The sequence below is a fragment of the Onychomys torridus genome, chromosome 21, assembly GCF_903995425.1.
Source record: "Onychomys torridus chromosome 21, mOncTor1.1, whole genome shotgun sequence".
Classification (NCBI taxonomy): Eukaryota; Metazoa; Chordata; class Mammalia; order Rodentia; family Cricetidae; genus Onychomys; species Onychomys torridus.
Genome location: NC_050463.1, coordinates 33,862,977 through 33,879,456, shown reverse-complemented (window position 1 = coordinate 33,879,456; position 16,480 = coordinate 33,862,977). Strand labels below are relative to the sequence as shown.

The window sequence follows — 16,480 nt, the reverse complement described above, 5'->3', positions numbered from 1 at the left end:
CAGATGTGGGTGCCATATTCTCAGACTTCTCAACCTTCAGAACAGCAAGCCAAACAAACTTCTATGCTTTAGCAATGACCTTGTCTTGGCTATTTTGTTATAGACACAGAAGACAGACTAAGACAGATATCTACCTCACAGGGCTGTTGTAGGAACCAAATGAAATCATGTGACACGTGGCAGGATGCGATATGGAAAGAGAACATAGAGCTGCAGGAATGAAAGCCATGATTTGTTCCTGCTTCTCTTTCTCCTGTAGGGGCTCTTTGTACATGTTGTAGCCAATATGTCTCCCTGACCTTTCTCTGCCCTGCCTCTGCCTCCCTCACACTTCATCTGCCTGGGCCTTTCCATGCCTCACGTCTCTTTTTCGCTTCTTCTCACCCTGATTTCACTGTTCCTTGTCCCATTTTGGCCATCATTTTTTTTTTTTAAACCAGATGCTGCGATACACACATTTACCAAGAACAGAGCCAGATAAGGTGCAATCGCTCACCATACTCTCCCTGACCAGATGATGCTACTTAACTCCTGAAGTGTCTGCCTGGAGGGAATTCTGAGGAGACGTTTCTATCACTGTAGTCATTTCCAGGGAACTGCTCTCTAGCAACAGACAAGGCTCTGGCAACATGGCCAGGATGCTCATCTGCTGAAGGGGTTGAGAGAGAAGTGTCCGAGGGCACACGCTCATTTGTGGCTGAGGCGGGACTGAAACTCTAGTCTCTAAGCTTAGCTCAAGATTGACTCCCTGGCTCTGGGCTGTCTCTTGAGTTTCAGGGGTCGGGGGAGGGCTGTGGTTCTGATTATCAGTCCAGGTTGTCAGCTGTGAAATCACTTATTATTTATTGACCGTGGACCACCATTCAGGCACCAGCTACCACTTGTCCCACAGTCTACAATTTAACCCCGCCTCACAGAGAAGGAAACTGAGATCCAGGATTTGCCCTGCTTCGCCAGCAATGGAGCTTATTAACTAAGAGGTAGACTGTTCAGATTCGAACCTTGGTGCTGATATTTAACAACTATGAGACCTTGGAGGAGTTACCTCACTTCCCAGTTCTCTTATGTGTAGAGAGGAGGTTATACCACCTAACCTTGGCTCAGGTACAAGGTAGACACTGGAGAAGCTGTGATTTCACTGTTATCTAGGGGTGACTGTTACCTCTGTGGCTCCTGGTACCCACATCTCCTTTTGCTCTGAGACTTCCTCTCATTACAAGATGGAACTTGTGCTGCCTCTCCCTGTGCTTAGGCTGCCTTATGGCTGCCTTTTACAATAGAAGGTGGCAGATGTGACGCCGAGCGGCACCTAGACCTGGAAGCTTCCGTTCTTCACTGTCTTAGACATCAGTGGCACAAAAGAAGTCCAGGCCATCGGGCTGGAAGAGAGAGACCCTGGAGGATGTGAGGCCCAGAGGAGGAGACAGAAAGGACCCAGATGATGTCATGACGCTATCACAGCCGCCCAGCAGGTGGCCAGCCTCAGAACCAGAAGCCTAGTGCAGATTCTGTCAGTTCCTGGGTGGTTTGTTACACAGCAGTAGACAACCGTGACATTATCCCATGCTGCCTCGGGTTCTCCCTGTCAGGTCTGTATGAAGATCGCATCACACCAGCAGCAGGGCTGGGGTCCATGCCCCTGCCTCAGTCTCCACATTCACTAGTTCTCTTGCTCTTTCTCTCCCTATTGGTTCCCAGAATGTCATGATGACCTTTCTCAGGGCGTTCAGAGCAGGAGCAGAGCTGAGGCATGTCAGGGTGTCTGTCTGGTTTGCTGGGGCTTCCCTGCATCCTTTACAGGGTCTGGTACACAGTAGGTGCTCAGCCAACAATCCTCAAACAATAGAAGGGACTATGTATAGCACAGGTACCCATCAGGTGGGAGTGGGCGTGTGTTCTTGGGGGGTAACTAGGAGGCTGGCCAGGGTTTTGGCATAGAGCCAGAACACAGGAAGTGTTTCAGTTAATGGAGTTCATTTATTATAAGTGTTATTATGGTGCTGTTTGTTCCAGGAGCTGGGCAAGACTTGGCTTCATGATGACAGACACTTCAGGGATGCAGAGGCTTCTGGGGGACGCAGGGCACTTCTCCAGCCTGGGCAGCACTAACATAAGTCTCTTCTTGTGGCCATTGCGGCTGAGAGCAGTGGCCTTTATTTCTGGAAGTGCCCAGAAGAAGTGGTTGCCTGGAGACTGGGCCAATAACATCCAACTCACCATCTAATAACACCCTGCTCCATTCAATCCCAAACGCAGGACCCTGACCCTGTTAAGGTAGCAGCTGAGCCAAACATTGCTACCTCAGATGTCACGAGTCATCACACCTCATTCAGGGGCACAAGTTTGCTGAGCATCTTCTGTGTACCAGATCTGTGAGCAGCTGGCTCCACGTAGGAAGCAGGGGTGCAGGGGTGTAGGGATACAGGGATGCAGGAATGCATAGGTGTAGGGATGCAGGGGTGCAGGGGTGCAGGAATGCATAGGTGCAGGGGTGCAGGGGTACAGGATGTGGGCTGTTTCCCAGTCCTGGGGATTTACCTAGATAGCTCTGAAAACAAACTGACCTGAAACAGTAGCATGCATGGGTTTACAGGAGCTGGGGTTGGGTGAGTACTAGTGGTGGAGGAAGGAAAGATGATCTCCATCTGGAGGTGTCTTGGGAGCCCCTTGAGTGTCTAGTTGTGACCCAGTTCACTAGCTCCAGGCTTAGGCTAGCCTGGCTAGTAGTGGCCAGGGTGCAGTGTTCTGTACCTGTCAGTCTCAGGGATCTGGGACTCCACAGAGCTCCCTGTTATATATAGGAAGATGACCTGGATTAGCCCCAGCTTGCCCACTGACTGGATGCGGAATGTCCTAACAGCAGGCTAGCATCCTCAAGGCACAGTCCCCCAAGCTGTATGTGTGTGTGGGGGGGATTGAGAGTTGAGATTTTCCGTAAATACTTGGAGTCTAATAGAAACAGTTCTGGGAGCTGAAAGACCTGGGTTCTAGTTCTACCCTTGTGTTTCTCTGGAGCCCCTTCCCCCTCAGACCCTCTCCTACAACTGTAAAATAGTGAGGCTCGACTAACTGACCTCCAAGGCACTTTTAAGTAGTTTTATCTGTGCCTTGCCTAACGCTTATCCTAAAGGCCAAGCTGAGGGCCTGTGCACACCACTAGCTCTGTTGAGCACTCCAGAGCTGGACACAGGCTTGCCTGCAGTTACAGGTGCCGGACTAGCAGATGCCCCCCTTCCCAACTTTTTTCATGTCTTCAGTACTGTGTGTTAGACCAATGCAGAAAAGACAGTCACATTGGAACACGTAGCCCGTGGCTTCCAGATGTAAGCAGAAGTAGGCAGATTGTCTGACTCAGCCATTCCCAGGCTGAAGACGGTTCCATTACCTGAGCCCAGAAGGCCCACAGTCTAGCTTTGTGTGTACTGAGCAGCCAAGGGCAGGACTGAATTGTTTATCTCTCTTGCAAGTAACCCCGGGGCCCTGGAATCAGACAGACTAGCGTTTAAATCTTGGCATGGCTTCTTGTGACATGGGATGATGGCTGCTCAGCCAGTTGCACTGAGCAGACGCTCAGGCAAAGCTTTCTCCCCTTAGCATTGTTAAAGCAGTATGGTTACTTGGGGGTGGCAGGGCCCACACAGTGCCTGTGTTAAAGCCTAACCCAGCTGGGATTGAGACAGACTCGGTGTGCCCCACCCCCACCCTGCTCTCCCCACCATTGCCTCCTGTCTCCTTCAGAGCTACCAGCTCAATGAGGGATCTCGGGTTCCAGCGCCTAGGAAAGGGGACACCTCCAGGCTCTGTTTCCATTGCTTTGGAGGAGCATTGTTTTTCTTCCCGGCTACCTCCTGTCCACTCAGGTTGCTCAGTCCAAAGCAGTTCATCTACTTGTGTGTGTCTGAATCAAGCAGGGGCCCCTCCCTTGCTTGGACTCCTTACCCTAGTAGAAGCACGTTTACCTTTTTTGCCTAAACAGTGGAGTCATTTCATTTTCTTGGCCTTGTAACTGTCTCAGCATGCAAGGAAGACCCCCCTGCTGTTTATGGAAGAGTCCAAGACCCAGAAACACTGTCTCATGAGGGGTTAGAGGCCAAGTCTCCTGACTCCCAGGCTCCCCGAGCTATGGATCTCTCTCTCTCTCTCTCTCTCTCTCTCTCTCTCTCTCTCTCTCTCTCTCTCTCTCTCCCAGTTCTGGAAGGCCTTAGGCAGAACATATTAGGACAGAGGAGCTAGAACTTTTGCAAATCCACAAGGGTTTCTTTCCCAGGCTTGTTCAGGGACCTCCAGTTGGTTCGATCAGGGATAGCCAGAGGAATGTAGGCCTTGTCCACCTGGGGCAGGAGTGTATCTCCATGATCTCTTTGAGGGTTGGGGAGCTGCCTCTCCTGCCTTGGGGTATATGCACTAGGAGTAGCCAGGCTAATGGGCCAGTTATCAGAGGTAGGAGGGGAAGGCTGGCTCACGTGGACAAGCCAGCCAGAGTCTTAAAATGTGAGGATGGCTTTTTAATTGTTGCACCCAGAGAGATCCTCAAATCTTGTGTTGGTGATGTCCACTTAGAATCCTGGCTTGGCCTCTTCTATTCTGTTACTTTGTAAGGGACGTTCTCTGGGCCTGCGTGTCATCATCTATGGGTTAATATGGGGACTAGATGGAAGGGGATGGCTCAGAGAATATTGTACCATCCCTGCCCTCACACCCACAGTTACCAGTGGGTCTCCATTCTGTGATAACCAGGAATTTTCTGGTCAGCACCCCTAATCCCAAAGGCCAGGGAGCATATAAGCAAGCTTCTCTCCATCTTGGATCCTGTCACAGTGTCTGCTGTAGCTCCCTGGCTTCTGTCTCTTCCCTGTGGTCACTGGACACTGCCCCAGAGGCAGCCCAATGTTAAGTTCCTGTATGCAATATCCTTGTCTCTCCTACTAGCTCAGGCACCCTTCTGACACTCAGAATATGCCCCTTGTAGATGTCCAGGGGCATCGAGGACATCCTTTACCTGATCCGTGATGGGCTGTTCTGGAAAGAGGAAGGACACGGTGATTAACTTTGAATGTCGTGTATTATCTGTGGCTCAGGTGTCCCGGGTGCAGTGCATGGAAAGGGTGGCATTGTCCTTGGAAGGGGCATCAGGTTGCTCACTGCCTGGGACCTGGGCCGATAGGGCCCCTGGGAGTCTTGGAAGGGGGGTAGTTAGATGCTTGCTATAGGCCAGGGAAGGCAGGCCTGTGAGGAAATGATCCAGAGCCCCTGACTTAAGAGAGGAGGTGGGAAGGGAGCCAGCAGGCTGGGCAATGGGGCTAGGCTGCAGCCTCATGATAGCTTCGTACGCCTCAGGGTCTCTGTGTCACAACTGCCCCTCATTTTGCTCACTGTCTCCCAGAGAGACGGCAGATCCATCTCCAGCACGACTTCACAAATGTGGCAACTGAGGCTAGCTGGAGTCGAAAGCCGCTCGGTGAGGAGACAGAGAAAACAAGAACAGATCCCTCCCTCCCCACAGTAATGGTGATGAGTCCAGCTGTCCCAGGGGCAGAGGGACATGCCCAGCGGGGCGGCAGGGGACTTGAGGCTCTGGGGCCGAACTTTCAACTATACCATACCTGGGCCAGAGGCATTGGCCCAGGAGGAGGAAAAGTGACTGGTTTGGGTGGCCCCTCAGCCTGATGGTTCATTTGGACCTCAAGTCTGCCGTGAAGGTCCTTCTCAGCACAAAGTCAGATATGAGAGCCACACACGAAAAAGGACATGCTGTTATGGAGGAGGGATATCACACTGAGCTTTTGGTTTAGGCTAAGATGGTGACTTCAGACTGCTGGTTCTCACCTCCAAAGTCAACTCCGGAGAACTACAGTGGCAGGAGGGAGAGATGGATTCCAAGCAGACAGACAAAAGGACACAGACACCTGAATATATCTCGAGGTGTTTAAGCTGGTGGCCGTCGGAGGAGGCTGCCAGTGTGGGGTCAGAGGGGAGGGGAGGAGCCGGGCAAGAATGAGACCTAAGGCTGAGGAAAAGCTTGCCGTGGCCATCTGTATCTCTGACAAAACTGTGACAAGAGCCTTGCTGAGGTGGGCAATAATGTGAGTAGGCGTTGACAGAGAGGCCAGCAGCTCATGACTCTTGTTGGATGTTCAGAGTGACTGCCAATGGCATTGCTCCTCAGAGGTTCCAGGAGGAAGCCCAGACTCCAGGAAGGGGTCTGCACATTTCTGTGCTCACTTCTTTCAGCCCAAAGTATCTCTCTCTCAACCGGCCCGAAACCAGTGTGGCCCATACAGGGACCTTGCCCAGAGGGAAGCAAAGGCACTTGGGTAGTACATCTTCTGAGAAAAAAAGGCAGTTCACTGACTCCGTTACTACTATAGCAGAGTTAGCACAGCGCATGGACCATCTAGAAATGTATTAGCAATCTGGAGGGAGGACAAGGAACCGTAACAAAGAACAGACATCGTCTCCTTGGGATTCATCGAAAAGGGATCAGTTCAAACAAGGGAAAAGCCCAGGATGCGGCAGCTGACATTTCAGGTTGCAGAAGAGAGAACAATATTTTTAATAAGGAATTGGGGAAGAGGATGGGAGTGTTTTTTTAAAATAGTAAACAAAGGTGAAAAAGGTGTAGATTTGTAAAGGCTCACAAAACCCTGAAACATGGGAGCCACTAAGGAAAATCTACAACCAGACCCATCATAATAAAATTGAAGAATGACTGGGACAGAGGGCTGGTGAGATGGCTCAGTGGATAACGGGGCTTGCAGTCGAGACAGGTGACTGGTGAAGCCCACACAGTACAAAGGAGGAGCTGGCTCTCACACGTCATTCCTGGATCTCCACATATGGTTCTTGGTGTGTTGGTGTGTGATGCCCCCACCAACTAACTAACTAAATGAAATAAACAAAGAATATCCAGTACAGGCTGGAGTGTAGCTTAGTGAGGGAACACTTATGTAATGTGTGCAGGGCTCTAGGTTCAATTCCCAGGACACACACACACACACACACACACACACACACACACACCCCATATATATATCAAATATATATTGTATCAAATATATATGATGTATTTATCTCAAAGACAAGAAAACACAGCATATATATGAGAGATGAGATTCATGGGTTTTTTTTGTTTTGTTTGTGTGTGTGTGTATGTGTGTGTGTGTGTGTGTATGTGTGTGTATGTGTGTGTGTGTATGTGTGTGTATGTGTGTGTGTGTGTGTGTGTGTGTGTGTTTTCAAGAGAGAAGAGAAGATTGCCTTCAGAGTTCTAATCTGTGGCTGCCAGGCTTTTTAACTGTAGCATAGATTTATACCTTTTCAAGTGTGGGGGGAAAATCTTAAACTTAGACGTTTCTATCTAGCAGAATACCCAAAAGAAAGGTATTCTCTGGTGTACAGAGCTTGGCAAGGTGGACTATAAAAAGACCAGTGACTCCTGTGGACAGATTACTCAAAGAAGAGGATCCAAGGGGTCCTTCAAGAGATCTGAGAAGTAAAAATGACCAGGCACTTTCATTGTGTTATTTTAAAATTTTATGTATATGGGTATTTTGCCTGCCTGTATGTCTGTGTACCACATGCATACAATGCCCACAGAGGCTGAAAGAGGGTGTCAGATCCCCTGGAGCTAGAGTTACAGACAGTTGTGAACTGCCATGTGGGTGCTGGGAATTGAACCCAGGACCTCTGGAAGAGCAGCCAGTGCTCTTAACCACTGAGCCATCTCTCCAGCTTAATCAGGGATTTTTATTAAGGCTAACTGTCTTTTTTTTTCTTTTGTTTTGTTTTGTTTTGTTTTTTGAGACAGGGTTTCTCTGTGTAGCTTTGCACCTTTCCTGGAACTCGCTTTGGAGACCAGGCTGGCCTCGAACTCACAGAGATCTGCCTGCCTCTGCCTCCCGGCGCTGGGATTAAAGGTTTGTGCCACCACCACCCGGCTCTAACTGTCTTTTAAAAGAAAAAAAGAGTCTAGGCAAACAAAAGCCACAGAGACTTCACATCCTCAAAGATAGAACCCAGAATCCAACCTAACTCCCAAAGTGGGGGTTGGGACCCTATGTGGGTGTCACAGTCAGTCGAATGTGGTAGTGGCCAACAATTTGGCATCAGTAAAGATTTCTAAGCATGCTGTGACCAAAAGCCACTTTAAAACCAAACATGAAATGAATGTGAGGCATTCCTGGCAGTGCTCATCTGTGCTGCGCCCCACAACTTCACTGCAGCCCTGGCTCTGAACACACCACACAAACTTTGTGCTGCACATTCATCACATTGCACAACACCTAGGAACACTGAAACATTGTCTTTCAGACTAAGATTCTTGTACATTATGAATTGTAATGTTTTTCCTGTAGATACAAGATTTTCTGCTCTTAGAGAAACAATGTTTTAGTTATAGAAGCAAAGACTTTTAGTATTTTCCTCAGGTCATTCCTCAAGATATATCAAGTTAGCATGATTTTAGATGGTGCTGTGTTAGAGCAACAAACACATCCACCTTGTTAGTATGTAAGCTTGCTTTAATAAATAGTAAAACTATATGGAAAACAAAGACTTATTTTAAAATAAAGTTCTTTGTGATTATTGGTGCATTTTTTATTGTACAACTGTCCTGTTTTAGGTAAGTATGTGCATGAGGTTGCATAAAAAATTTCCTGAGTGGAAGTGGTGTAGAGTGGACTGTTGTGGAATATTAGTTGAAGATGTGTTACTTTTGTTTATGCTGTGGAATATTTGTTTAATGATGCAAAGATATGTTGCATTCTTTTGTGTTGCATTTAACTTTGTGAAGCTGTGTTACTTTGCCTGCCTAAAACAACTGATGGTCTAATAAAGATGAGAGCCAATAGTAAGGAAGGAGAGACAAACAGGCAGGGCTGACAGGCAGAGAGAGGAAATAGGAGAGGAGGAGGAGCAAGAAGAGGAGAAGGAGAGGAGGATACGAGGGGCCAGCCACCCGGTCAGCCACGGAGTAAAAGGGAAAGAAAGGGATATAGAATAAAGAAAGATAAAAGCCCAGAGGCAAGTAGTAGACAGGATATTTTAAGTTAGCAAAGCTGGCTAGAAACAAGCCAAGCTAAGGCCAGGCATTCATAAGTAAGAATATGTCTTTATGTATTTATTCGGGAGCTGGGTGGTGGGCCCCCAAAGAATAAAAAGCAACAACAACAACAACAACAACAACAACAACAAAAAAAAAAAAAAAAACCCCACAACTACAGTGGACACAGTTAAAGAATGGCTGATGTAGACAGTATCAGCATGAGACGTGGAGTGAGGTGGAGAAGTCAGAGAAACTATTCCAGTACTCACACCAATGATAAACTACTCTAAGTGATTTCTACAAGTTATCAGCAGGGACTTTGATTTTATAAGGGTAACTGTATAGATACGACCTTTCACTTAAACCTTCTCAAGTCACGATGAACTGAAAAGGAGCAAACAACAGGGGTGGGAGATAGAAAACAAGATGCTGATGGATATAAACCTGATGGTCATATCAGTAAGTGGAAATGGGTAACATCATTGGTTTATAAACAGAAACACCAGGACTGGAGAGCTGGTTCAGTGATTGGAAGCACTTGTTGCTCTTGCAGAGAACCCAGGTTCTAGTCCCAGCACCCATATGGAGCTTGCAACACCTGTAACTGCACTTCCAGGGGACCCGATGCCCTCTTCTGGTATCTGTGGGCACTTGTACACATATGGTAAGCAATATATATATAAATGTTGTATACAGACCAACATTTATACACATATAAAAAAATCTTTAAAAAACCAGAAACACACAGATGGGTTAAAAATGAGATGTAAAAAATTTTATCCTAAGAAGATCCATCTAAATGTAAAAAATGGACAGATTGAAAATAAAGAAACTGAAAAAAGAGTCTAGAAAAATAACCTGAGATTTGCAGTATGTGTTGAGTGTGTGGTGTGTGTGAAAAGGAAGTCCATACTGGCTTCAAACTTGTAATCCTCCTGCCTCAGCCTCTCAAATACTCGATTACAGTCATGTCCCACAGATACCTAGGTAGCAACCTTAGTATCCAATACGATAGACATCAATGCAAAAAACATCCTGGGGGACAAGAAGAAAAACCTTATGCAAGCAAATGAGAAGAGAGACGAGCAGAAGAAGCCATTATATAGTAACCAATAGCACACCTTCAAAACAGTCAGCCACAGCTAGCAGAGCAGCAGGAAGAAATCAGCAAGTCAACAATTGGACCTTGGACCCAGTTCACAGAGTTGATAGACTGGGAAGCGATATCATCCCCTCCCCCTCCCCCTCTTCCTCCCCCTCCCCGCCCACTGTCTCTTTCATTCTAGACAGGATCCTATCTGGCTGAGGCTGGCCTTGAACTCCATATGTAGCTGAGAACAACCTGAACTTCTTGGTCCTCCCCATCTACGTCTTGGGTGCCACCATGTCCGGTTTACACAGGGCCGGGCACCGACCCCAGGGCTTTGTGTATCCTAGGCAAGTGCTCTACCAGTTGAGTTACATCCCCAGCAGGTATTTTAAACATCTAAAACCACCAGAGACTGACACCCAGAATATACTGAGAAGATCAGTAAGGAAAAAAAAAAAAAAAAAAAAAAAAAACCGAAACAAAACCAGACGTCGTAACTGGCAAAAAGGCAAGGAATATGACAATTTGCAAAAGAGGGAGCTAAAAAACTAAAGGTGTTGTCAAGAGACGTTCAGATCCAAGAGTAATCAGGGATCGGCAGAGTAAATGAGAGAGCCCTGTTGGGCTGTTGAAAATCAGGGACCTGGGAAACCCCACTGTAGATGGGGATGTGGCCACAGGAAGAATCGCTCTCTGTTGTATAGGCTGTGGCTGCACTGGGTCCCTTGAAGTATATGAAAGCACCATGAGCCACAGGTTCCTGATTCTGGTGCTCATCTTGGGGAGACACTCACACAGATGCAGGAGAGACACAGAGACTGTTTTCTGTGTCTCTGGTGCCACGAGATAGAGACCCTCCCCGGTAGAGAGAGCAGGTGACCAACTCCTCCTGGCTTGCCCAGGACCTCCCCATTTTAGCGCTGAAAGTCTGTTTCTCTGGAATCTTCTCCATCCCAGGCTGACTGAGATGGTTGGTCACCCTGCCTTGGCTGTGTCCCAAGCAGCGCTTTGTAACACAGATGGAACTTAGAAACAGTATATAGTGAAAAAATAGAAAAGAAAACATTTAACACGTTGTCATTTAAGTAAACAAACATATGCTTACAGCAGTCCAAATCTCGCAAGAAGGTGTAAGACACCAAAAGGTATTCATTGCCTGCGTTAGAATGGTGCTGTCTGAGAAAAAGAATGGGATCCAGGGAGAAAACACATGTACTACCAAAACACACGTCACCAAAAGACCTAAGTGAGGCCTTACGGGGGCTAATAAGATGATATACCACCAACTGAAGTAAATCATTTAGACATTCAATGATCCTGAGTCCATAGTTCTAAAGAAAAATGAACTTTTGGGGGAACCACTGTGTGTATGTCCTTTGAGGTTCCCACCCAGGAAGCTCTCAGAACTTAGGGAGCAGAAGTAAGTACCCTGATGCTCTTAGAGAGGGTGACTCCTATGTGAGATAGGCATCCTTGAAGCCCTGTGGCCTGGTTACTCCAAGGACACCCCGAGACACCGAGGAGTGACAAATGGCAACCTCACTGACCTCTGGAGAGGCTTGCACGGAGTTTAGAACTCTGGTGGGCATTTTCTCTTCAGGGAGCCAAGGGGCCCAGATCTGGCAGCAGCTCTGAAATTGGATCTGGTTGCTCAGCTGTTACTTACTGCGTGGCTTTCAGCTGTGTGGAGGCCTCCACACCCACCCACCACCACCTCTCAAGAAGTCACTCAGATGAGGCATGTTGCAAACAAGCCACCCAGGGTTTAGGGCCACTCATACCCTGAGGGCAGAGAGGAGTACTTGCTGGAAAGGCTTGGGGACAGGGCCCCAGATGTCCTACCTCATCGAAGTCAGCCACATCCTCACAGTTCTCCAGGACCCGGGAGTAGAAAGACTGCCCTGTGGACAGAGGAGAACTTCAAGTCAGACTTGTCTAGACAGAGGGCTGGGGACACACCTCTCTTGAGAGTGTCAGAACAGCCTCTGACTCCATGATTATGCAAGTCTCTCCAGAATGGAGTCCCCAGGCATGGCCGCTCATCAGACCTTCTTGCAGCAAATGTCGTTAACTCAATTTTTTTTTTTGAGCTGAGGATCGAACCCAGGGCCTGGCGCTTGCTAAGCAAGTGCTCTACCACTGAGCTAAATCCCCAACCCTTAACTCAATTTTATAAATGGAACACTAAAACCTAGGAAGTCCCAGGCTAGTCGGAGTAGAAGAGTGGACCCCAGAGGCTCTTTGGTTGTCTTACCACGTACCTGGTGGCCCCCTTGGTCTTCTGCCTCCGCAGAGGCCTGGTTGATAGGGTAGTGAGCATCTGCATACTAGTGGGGCTTTGCAGAAAGAGTCTGGCCTCCTTCTGTGACCACACCCACAAGCCCAGGATATCCTCCTGCCCACATAAAACCTGGGCCAAGATTTAGGGCCCAACTTCCCTTAAGTCAAGAGATGACTGTGGACTGCTCTGGGAGAATTTGCTTAAATGCCCTGTGGAGTCCAGGTGACGGACCGTCCAGCTTCTTAGGTGACCTGCTCCTCTGGTGTCCTCATTTGGGTCCTCAAAGCTGCCCAGCCAGAGCAAGTAGGCCCACTATGCCTGAACAGACTGGCCTAATTATGTAAAAGTCCGCAGTTAGCCAACAGGACTCTGAGCATGCGTCAGCCCTTTTGTGTTTGTTTGTTTGTTTGTTTGTTTGTTTGTTTGTTTGAGCTGAGGACCAAACCCAGGGCCTTGTGCTTGCTAGGCAAGTGCTCTACCACTGAGCTGAATCCCCAACCGCGTCAGCCCTTTTGTCTAAGCAGCACCCCCTCACCCTAAATTGGGGTGGCCTATGTACTGCTCCCCTTATTCCCTGAGGAAGTCCTAATACAATTTCTTTCTTTCTTTCTTTTTTTAATCTGAGACTTGGTCTCACTGCTTAGTTCTGACAGGCCTGGAACTCAATACGTAGACCTCCAGGCTGGCCTTGAACTCACAGAGATCCACCTGCCCCTAACTCCCGATGAAAGTCATGTGCCACCACACCTGGCCTAATGAAGTTTCTCTACTTTGCATGTCAGTGATTTCTATTGGCATGTTGAGCTCGCTCTTGGCATCAACAGCTGGTGGCACTGAAGACCAGGGGTACTGAGAGTGGCCAGTAGCCGGGGCTGGTAACTCTGAGGGTGGCTAGCGGTTGGCTAGCTGGAGGACCTCAGCACAGTGGAGAGCAATGGGGAGGTGGGATATGGTGGGGGGGGGGTGGTGGAATAAGAGGGGGGTAGAAACTGACTTTGGGAGCTGGGAACTGCTCATGTTGAAGACACAGAGCAGCCAACACCAGGGAAGCCATCACTTTGCCTGCTCATGACTTCCGTCTGAATTGAGCAAAAGAACCTTCAACCAACTAGTAACACAATCAGCCAGCTCATTGTTTTGTTTACTTTCCAGGCAGGGTTTCTCTGTATAGCCCTGGAACTTCCTGTGTAGATAGATAGACCAGGCTGGCCTCGAACTCACAGAGATCCACCTGCCTCTGCTTCCCAAGTGCTGAGATTAAAGGCGTGCGCCATCATCACCCAGCAGCCAGCCAGCCCTTAGGTGGTGGTTCTCCTGACCCAGGGCCAATGGTCTTTCATTTCTCTATTGTCTCTCTTCCCACCTCTGTGTCTCCCTCTCAAAGAGAGTACAGGCTCAGCTGGATTCTTCCCTGTGCCTGGCCTCTCCCTGCCTGCTGGCACAGGCTATAGAGGGTTTGGATGAACATGAATGTCTCACACCATCCTCCATATCTGACCCTGCCATCTACACACCTCACATGGGGATTGTTGAGTGGGAAGGGTAAAGTCATCTTTTCAGACCTCTCCAGTCTGGGCCAAGCTGCTGGAAGAATCAAATTAGAGAGTGGGGCAGGCTAATGGGGGTGGGAGAAGGCACCTACTAGTCCAAACCTCTTTGAGAAACATTCGCTCTTGATGTACAGGGCCACGGGATTCTAGATGAAAAGATGAACGATTTCTACAGGATCCCACCTCAGGGGACCAGAAAAGCGGAAGCCAGGGGTTGGAACAGACTTCCCTCAGTGTCATATAAAACATGCCCGAGATGCAAGTGAGTGTGAGATCTAGAAATGAGACAGAGAAGGGTGAGCGCAGTCTGTTGGAGAAGGAGATGCAGTCCCATGAGGAGGGTAGCACTGGGATTCCTATCAGGAAGAAACCAAGTAGATGAAGTTAAAAATCATGATTTACAATGTACAACTTACCATGCTCTGTCAGTTCCATACTAAAAAGAAAAAGGTTGCATTATGATAGGAGACTCTTTCTTCAGCCAAAACAACTCCCCAGTTGTACACACGTATTTCTACATCCACATGGAAAGTCTGCAGTCACTAAGTGCTCATCCCTGTGGAGCAAAGAGCACATACCGCAAGCAGATACATGCTTCACGTTTTTACTACACATTATGTACATTATATATGATTTTTAAAAAGTGTTTAGTCTTTTTATTTGCTCGTTTTGTCTGTTTCTTGGAGACAGCCTTCGATATGTAGCCCAGGCTAGCCTTTAACTCTCAAGACTTAGTCTTCCAAGTACTGGGATGCTAGGCTGGTGCATCTCATTTGGTTTTGTGTGTGTGTGTGTGTGTGTGTTACTAGAGCTCAAATAAGGGCCTTATATATACTAGACACTCTGTGTCTGATGTGTATCCCTGATGTGTTTGTGTGTGTGTGTGTGTGTGTGTGTGTGTGTGTGTGTGTGTGTGTATATGATTTTTTTCTTACAGATTATACTTTTGCAATCAAAGGGGAAATAAGTCTAAATCCTTACCAACTTAAACCAGGGGTCTATCTCTTGGAAGGCTTTTCCCAACTTGAACTCAATCCTGTCTGGGGTTAGTGTGGGTTGTCACTGGTGGCCATGGCTGGGTGACCAGGTGATTTGGTATTAGGCAAACATGCTCTTCTTCCAGGAGACCTGAAGACCCTACTTGGCTTGCAGTGGGCCAAGGGAGGATAGAATGAGCCCCACTGGTTTCCTCTCCCCGCTGTGTCAGGGATGATGCAGGTGAGCATAGAGGCTTGGCCAGGCTTCTTCCCTTTAGGAACTGACTCAGATTTTCTGGGCCTCAGTGGCCTCATCTGTTTTGTTTGTTTGTTTGTTTTTGTTGTTTGTTTGTTTTGTTTTGTTTTTCGAGACAGGGTTTCTCTGTGTAGCTTTGTGCCTTTCCTGGAACTCACTCGGTAGACCAGGCTGGCCTCGAACTCACAGAGATCCGCCTGCCTCTGCCTCCCAAGTGCTGGGACTAAAGGCATGCGACACCACCGCCCAGCCTCATCTGTTGTTTTTGAAACAGTCTCACACTGTAGCCCAGCCTGGCTTTGAACTCGCAGCTGTCTTCCAGGTGTGAGCCACCCTGCCTGGCCAGCTTAGCCATTCAATTCCGTTTAATAAGAGATTTCTGGGGCCTGAATGGTTTTTATGACAGGAGGTAGAGCTGGCCCCTGACCAGGAAGCTAGGGGTTTGATGTTGGGTTCACAGAAACAAGTAAGTGGGCATGCAACTGTGTGTGTGTGTGTGTGTGTGTGTGTGGCAGGTACACATAGAAATGATAGAAATGGCTGCCTGGTTGCATCTGAGATAATGCTATAAAGCAGAGGAGTCATATACACACACAGAAAATGGATGGGAAATAGATGAGATGGGAAAGAGTCTTTAGCACTAGCCAGGGACAAAACAAAAGGGGAAAAAATGGGAAAGAAAAAGCTCCTCCATGCATTTGAAGGCAGCCAGCAGAGGCGGAGGATGCGTGAGCAATGCCACCTGAGCTTTGTGCCTCTGTTAATTTTTCCCTCAGGCCACACACACACTATAACTCGAGAATCAGGTGAGCGCTGTTGTGTATTGGGCTTCCCCCAAGGACCCACAGCTCTGAATAATCAAAGGCCTTTTCATCCTATAAGGTCTTAATGAGCCTTGGCTATGGCTCAGGGGTCTCCAGGAATGAAAAGCTGGGGAACTCAGCTGTGGGAGGGCAGGTGGGGTCCTGGAAGGTGGTGGTGGGTTTGAATTGCATAAAGCACTCCTCTGTTGTGTCCCACAGCCCTGGGGGACGGGAGGTAAACTACAGTGAAATTAGTTACCGTAGACTATGCACAGCACCGCTCAGCTCTACCTGGAGATGAACTAAAAACCTCCATGTCTTGGGCACTGGAGAGGAAGCTGGGAAGAACAGTCCAAATGGGGGAGCTGAACTCTCTCTCTCCTTCCATAAACAAGTAATATATTCATACAAATATAAATATTTGCTCAAACAGATCATGCAGAAACAGTGGAAAGAGCAATGTTTTAAGGAAACAGAACA

The 16,480-nt window shown here is 48.1% G+C and overlaps 1 protein-coding gene across 6 annotated transcripts in view; it reads right to left on the bottom strand.

The window, feature by feature from the left end:
• The window catches only part of Otof (otoferlin), a 100,653-nt gene that overhangs the window by 67,968 nt on the left and 16,205 nt on the right, over positions 1-16,480 (bottom strand). For 5 of the 6 annotated variants that reach the window (XM_036170934.1, XM_036170932.1, XM_036170935.1 and 2 more), the window contains exon 2: positions 11,976-12,034. In XM_036170934.1, coding sequence (XP_036026827.1) covers positions 11,976-12,034 — 59 coding nt within the window. Of the gene's footprint in view, positions 1-11,975; positions 12,035-14,380; positions 14,441-16,480 lie in introns of those variants that run through there. The other variant, XM_036170936.1, reaches the window with a different exon arrangement.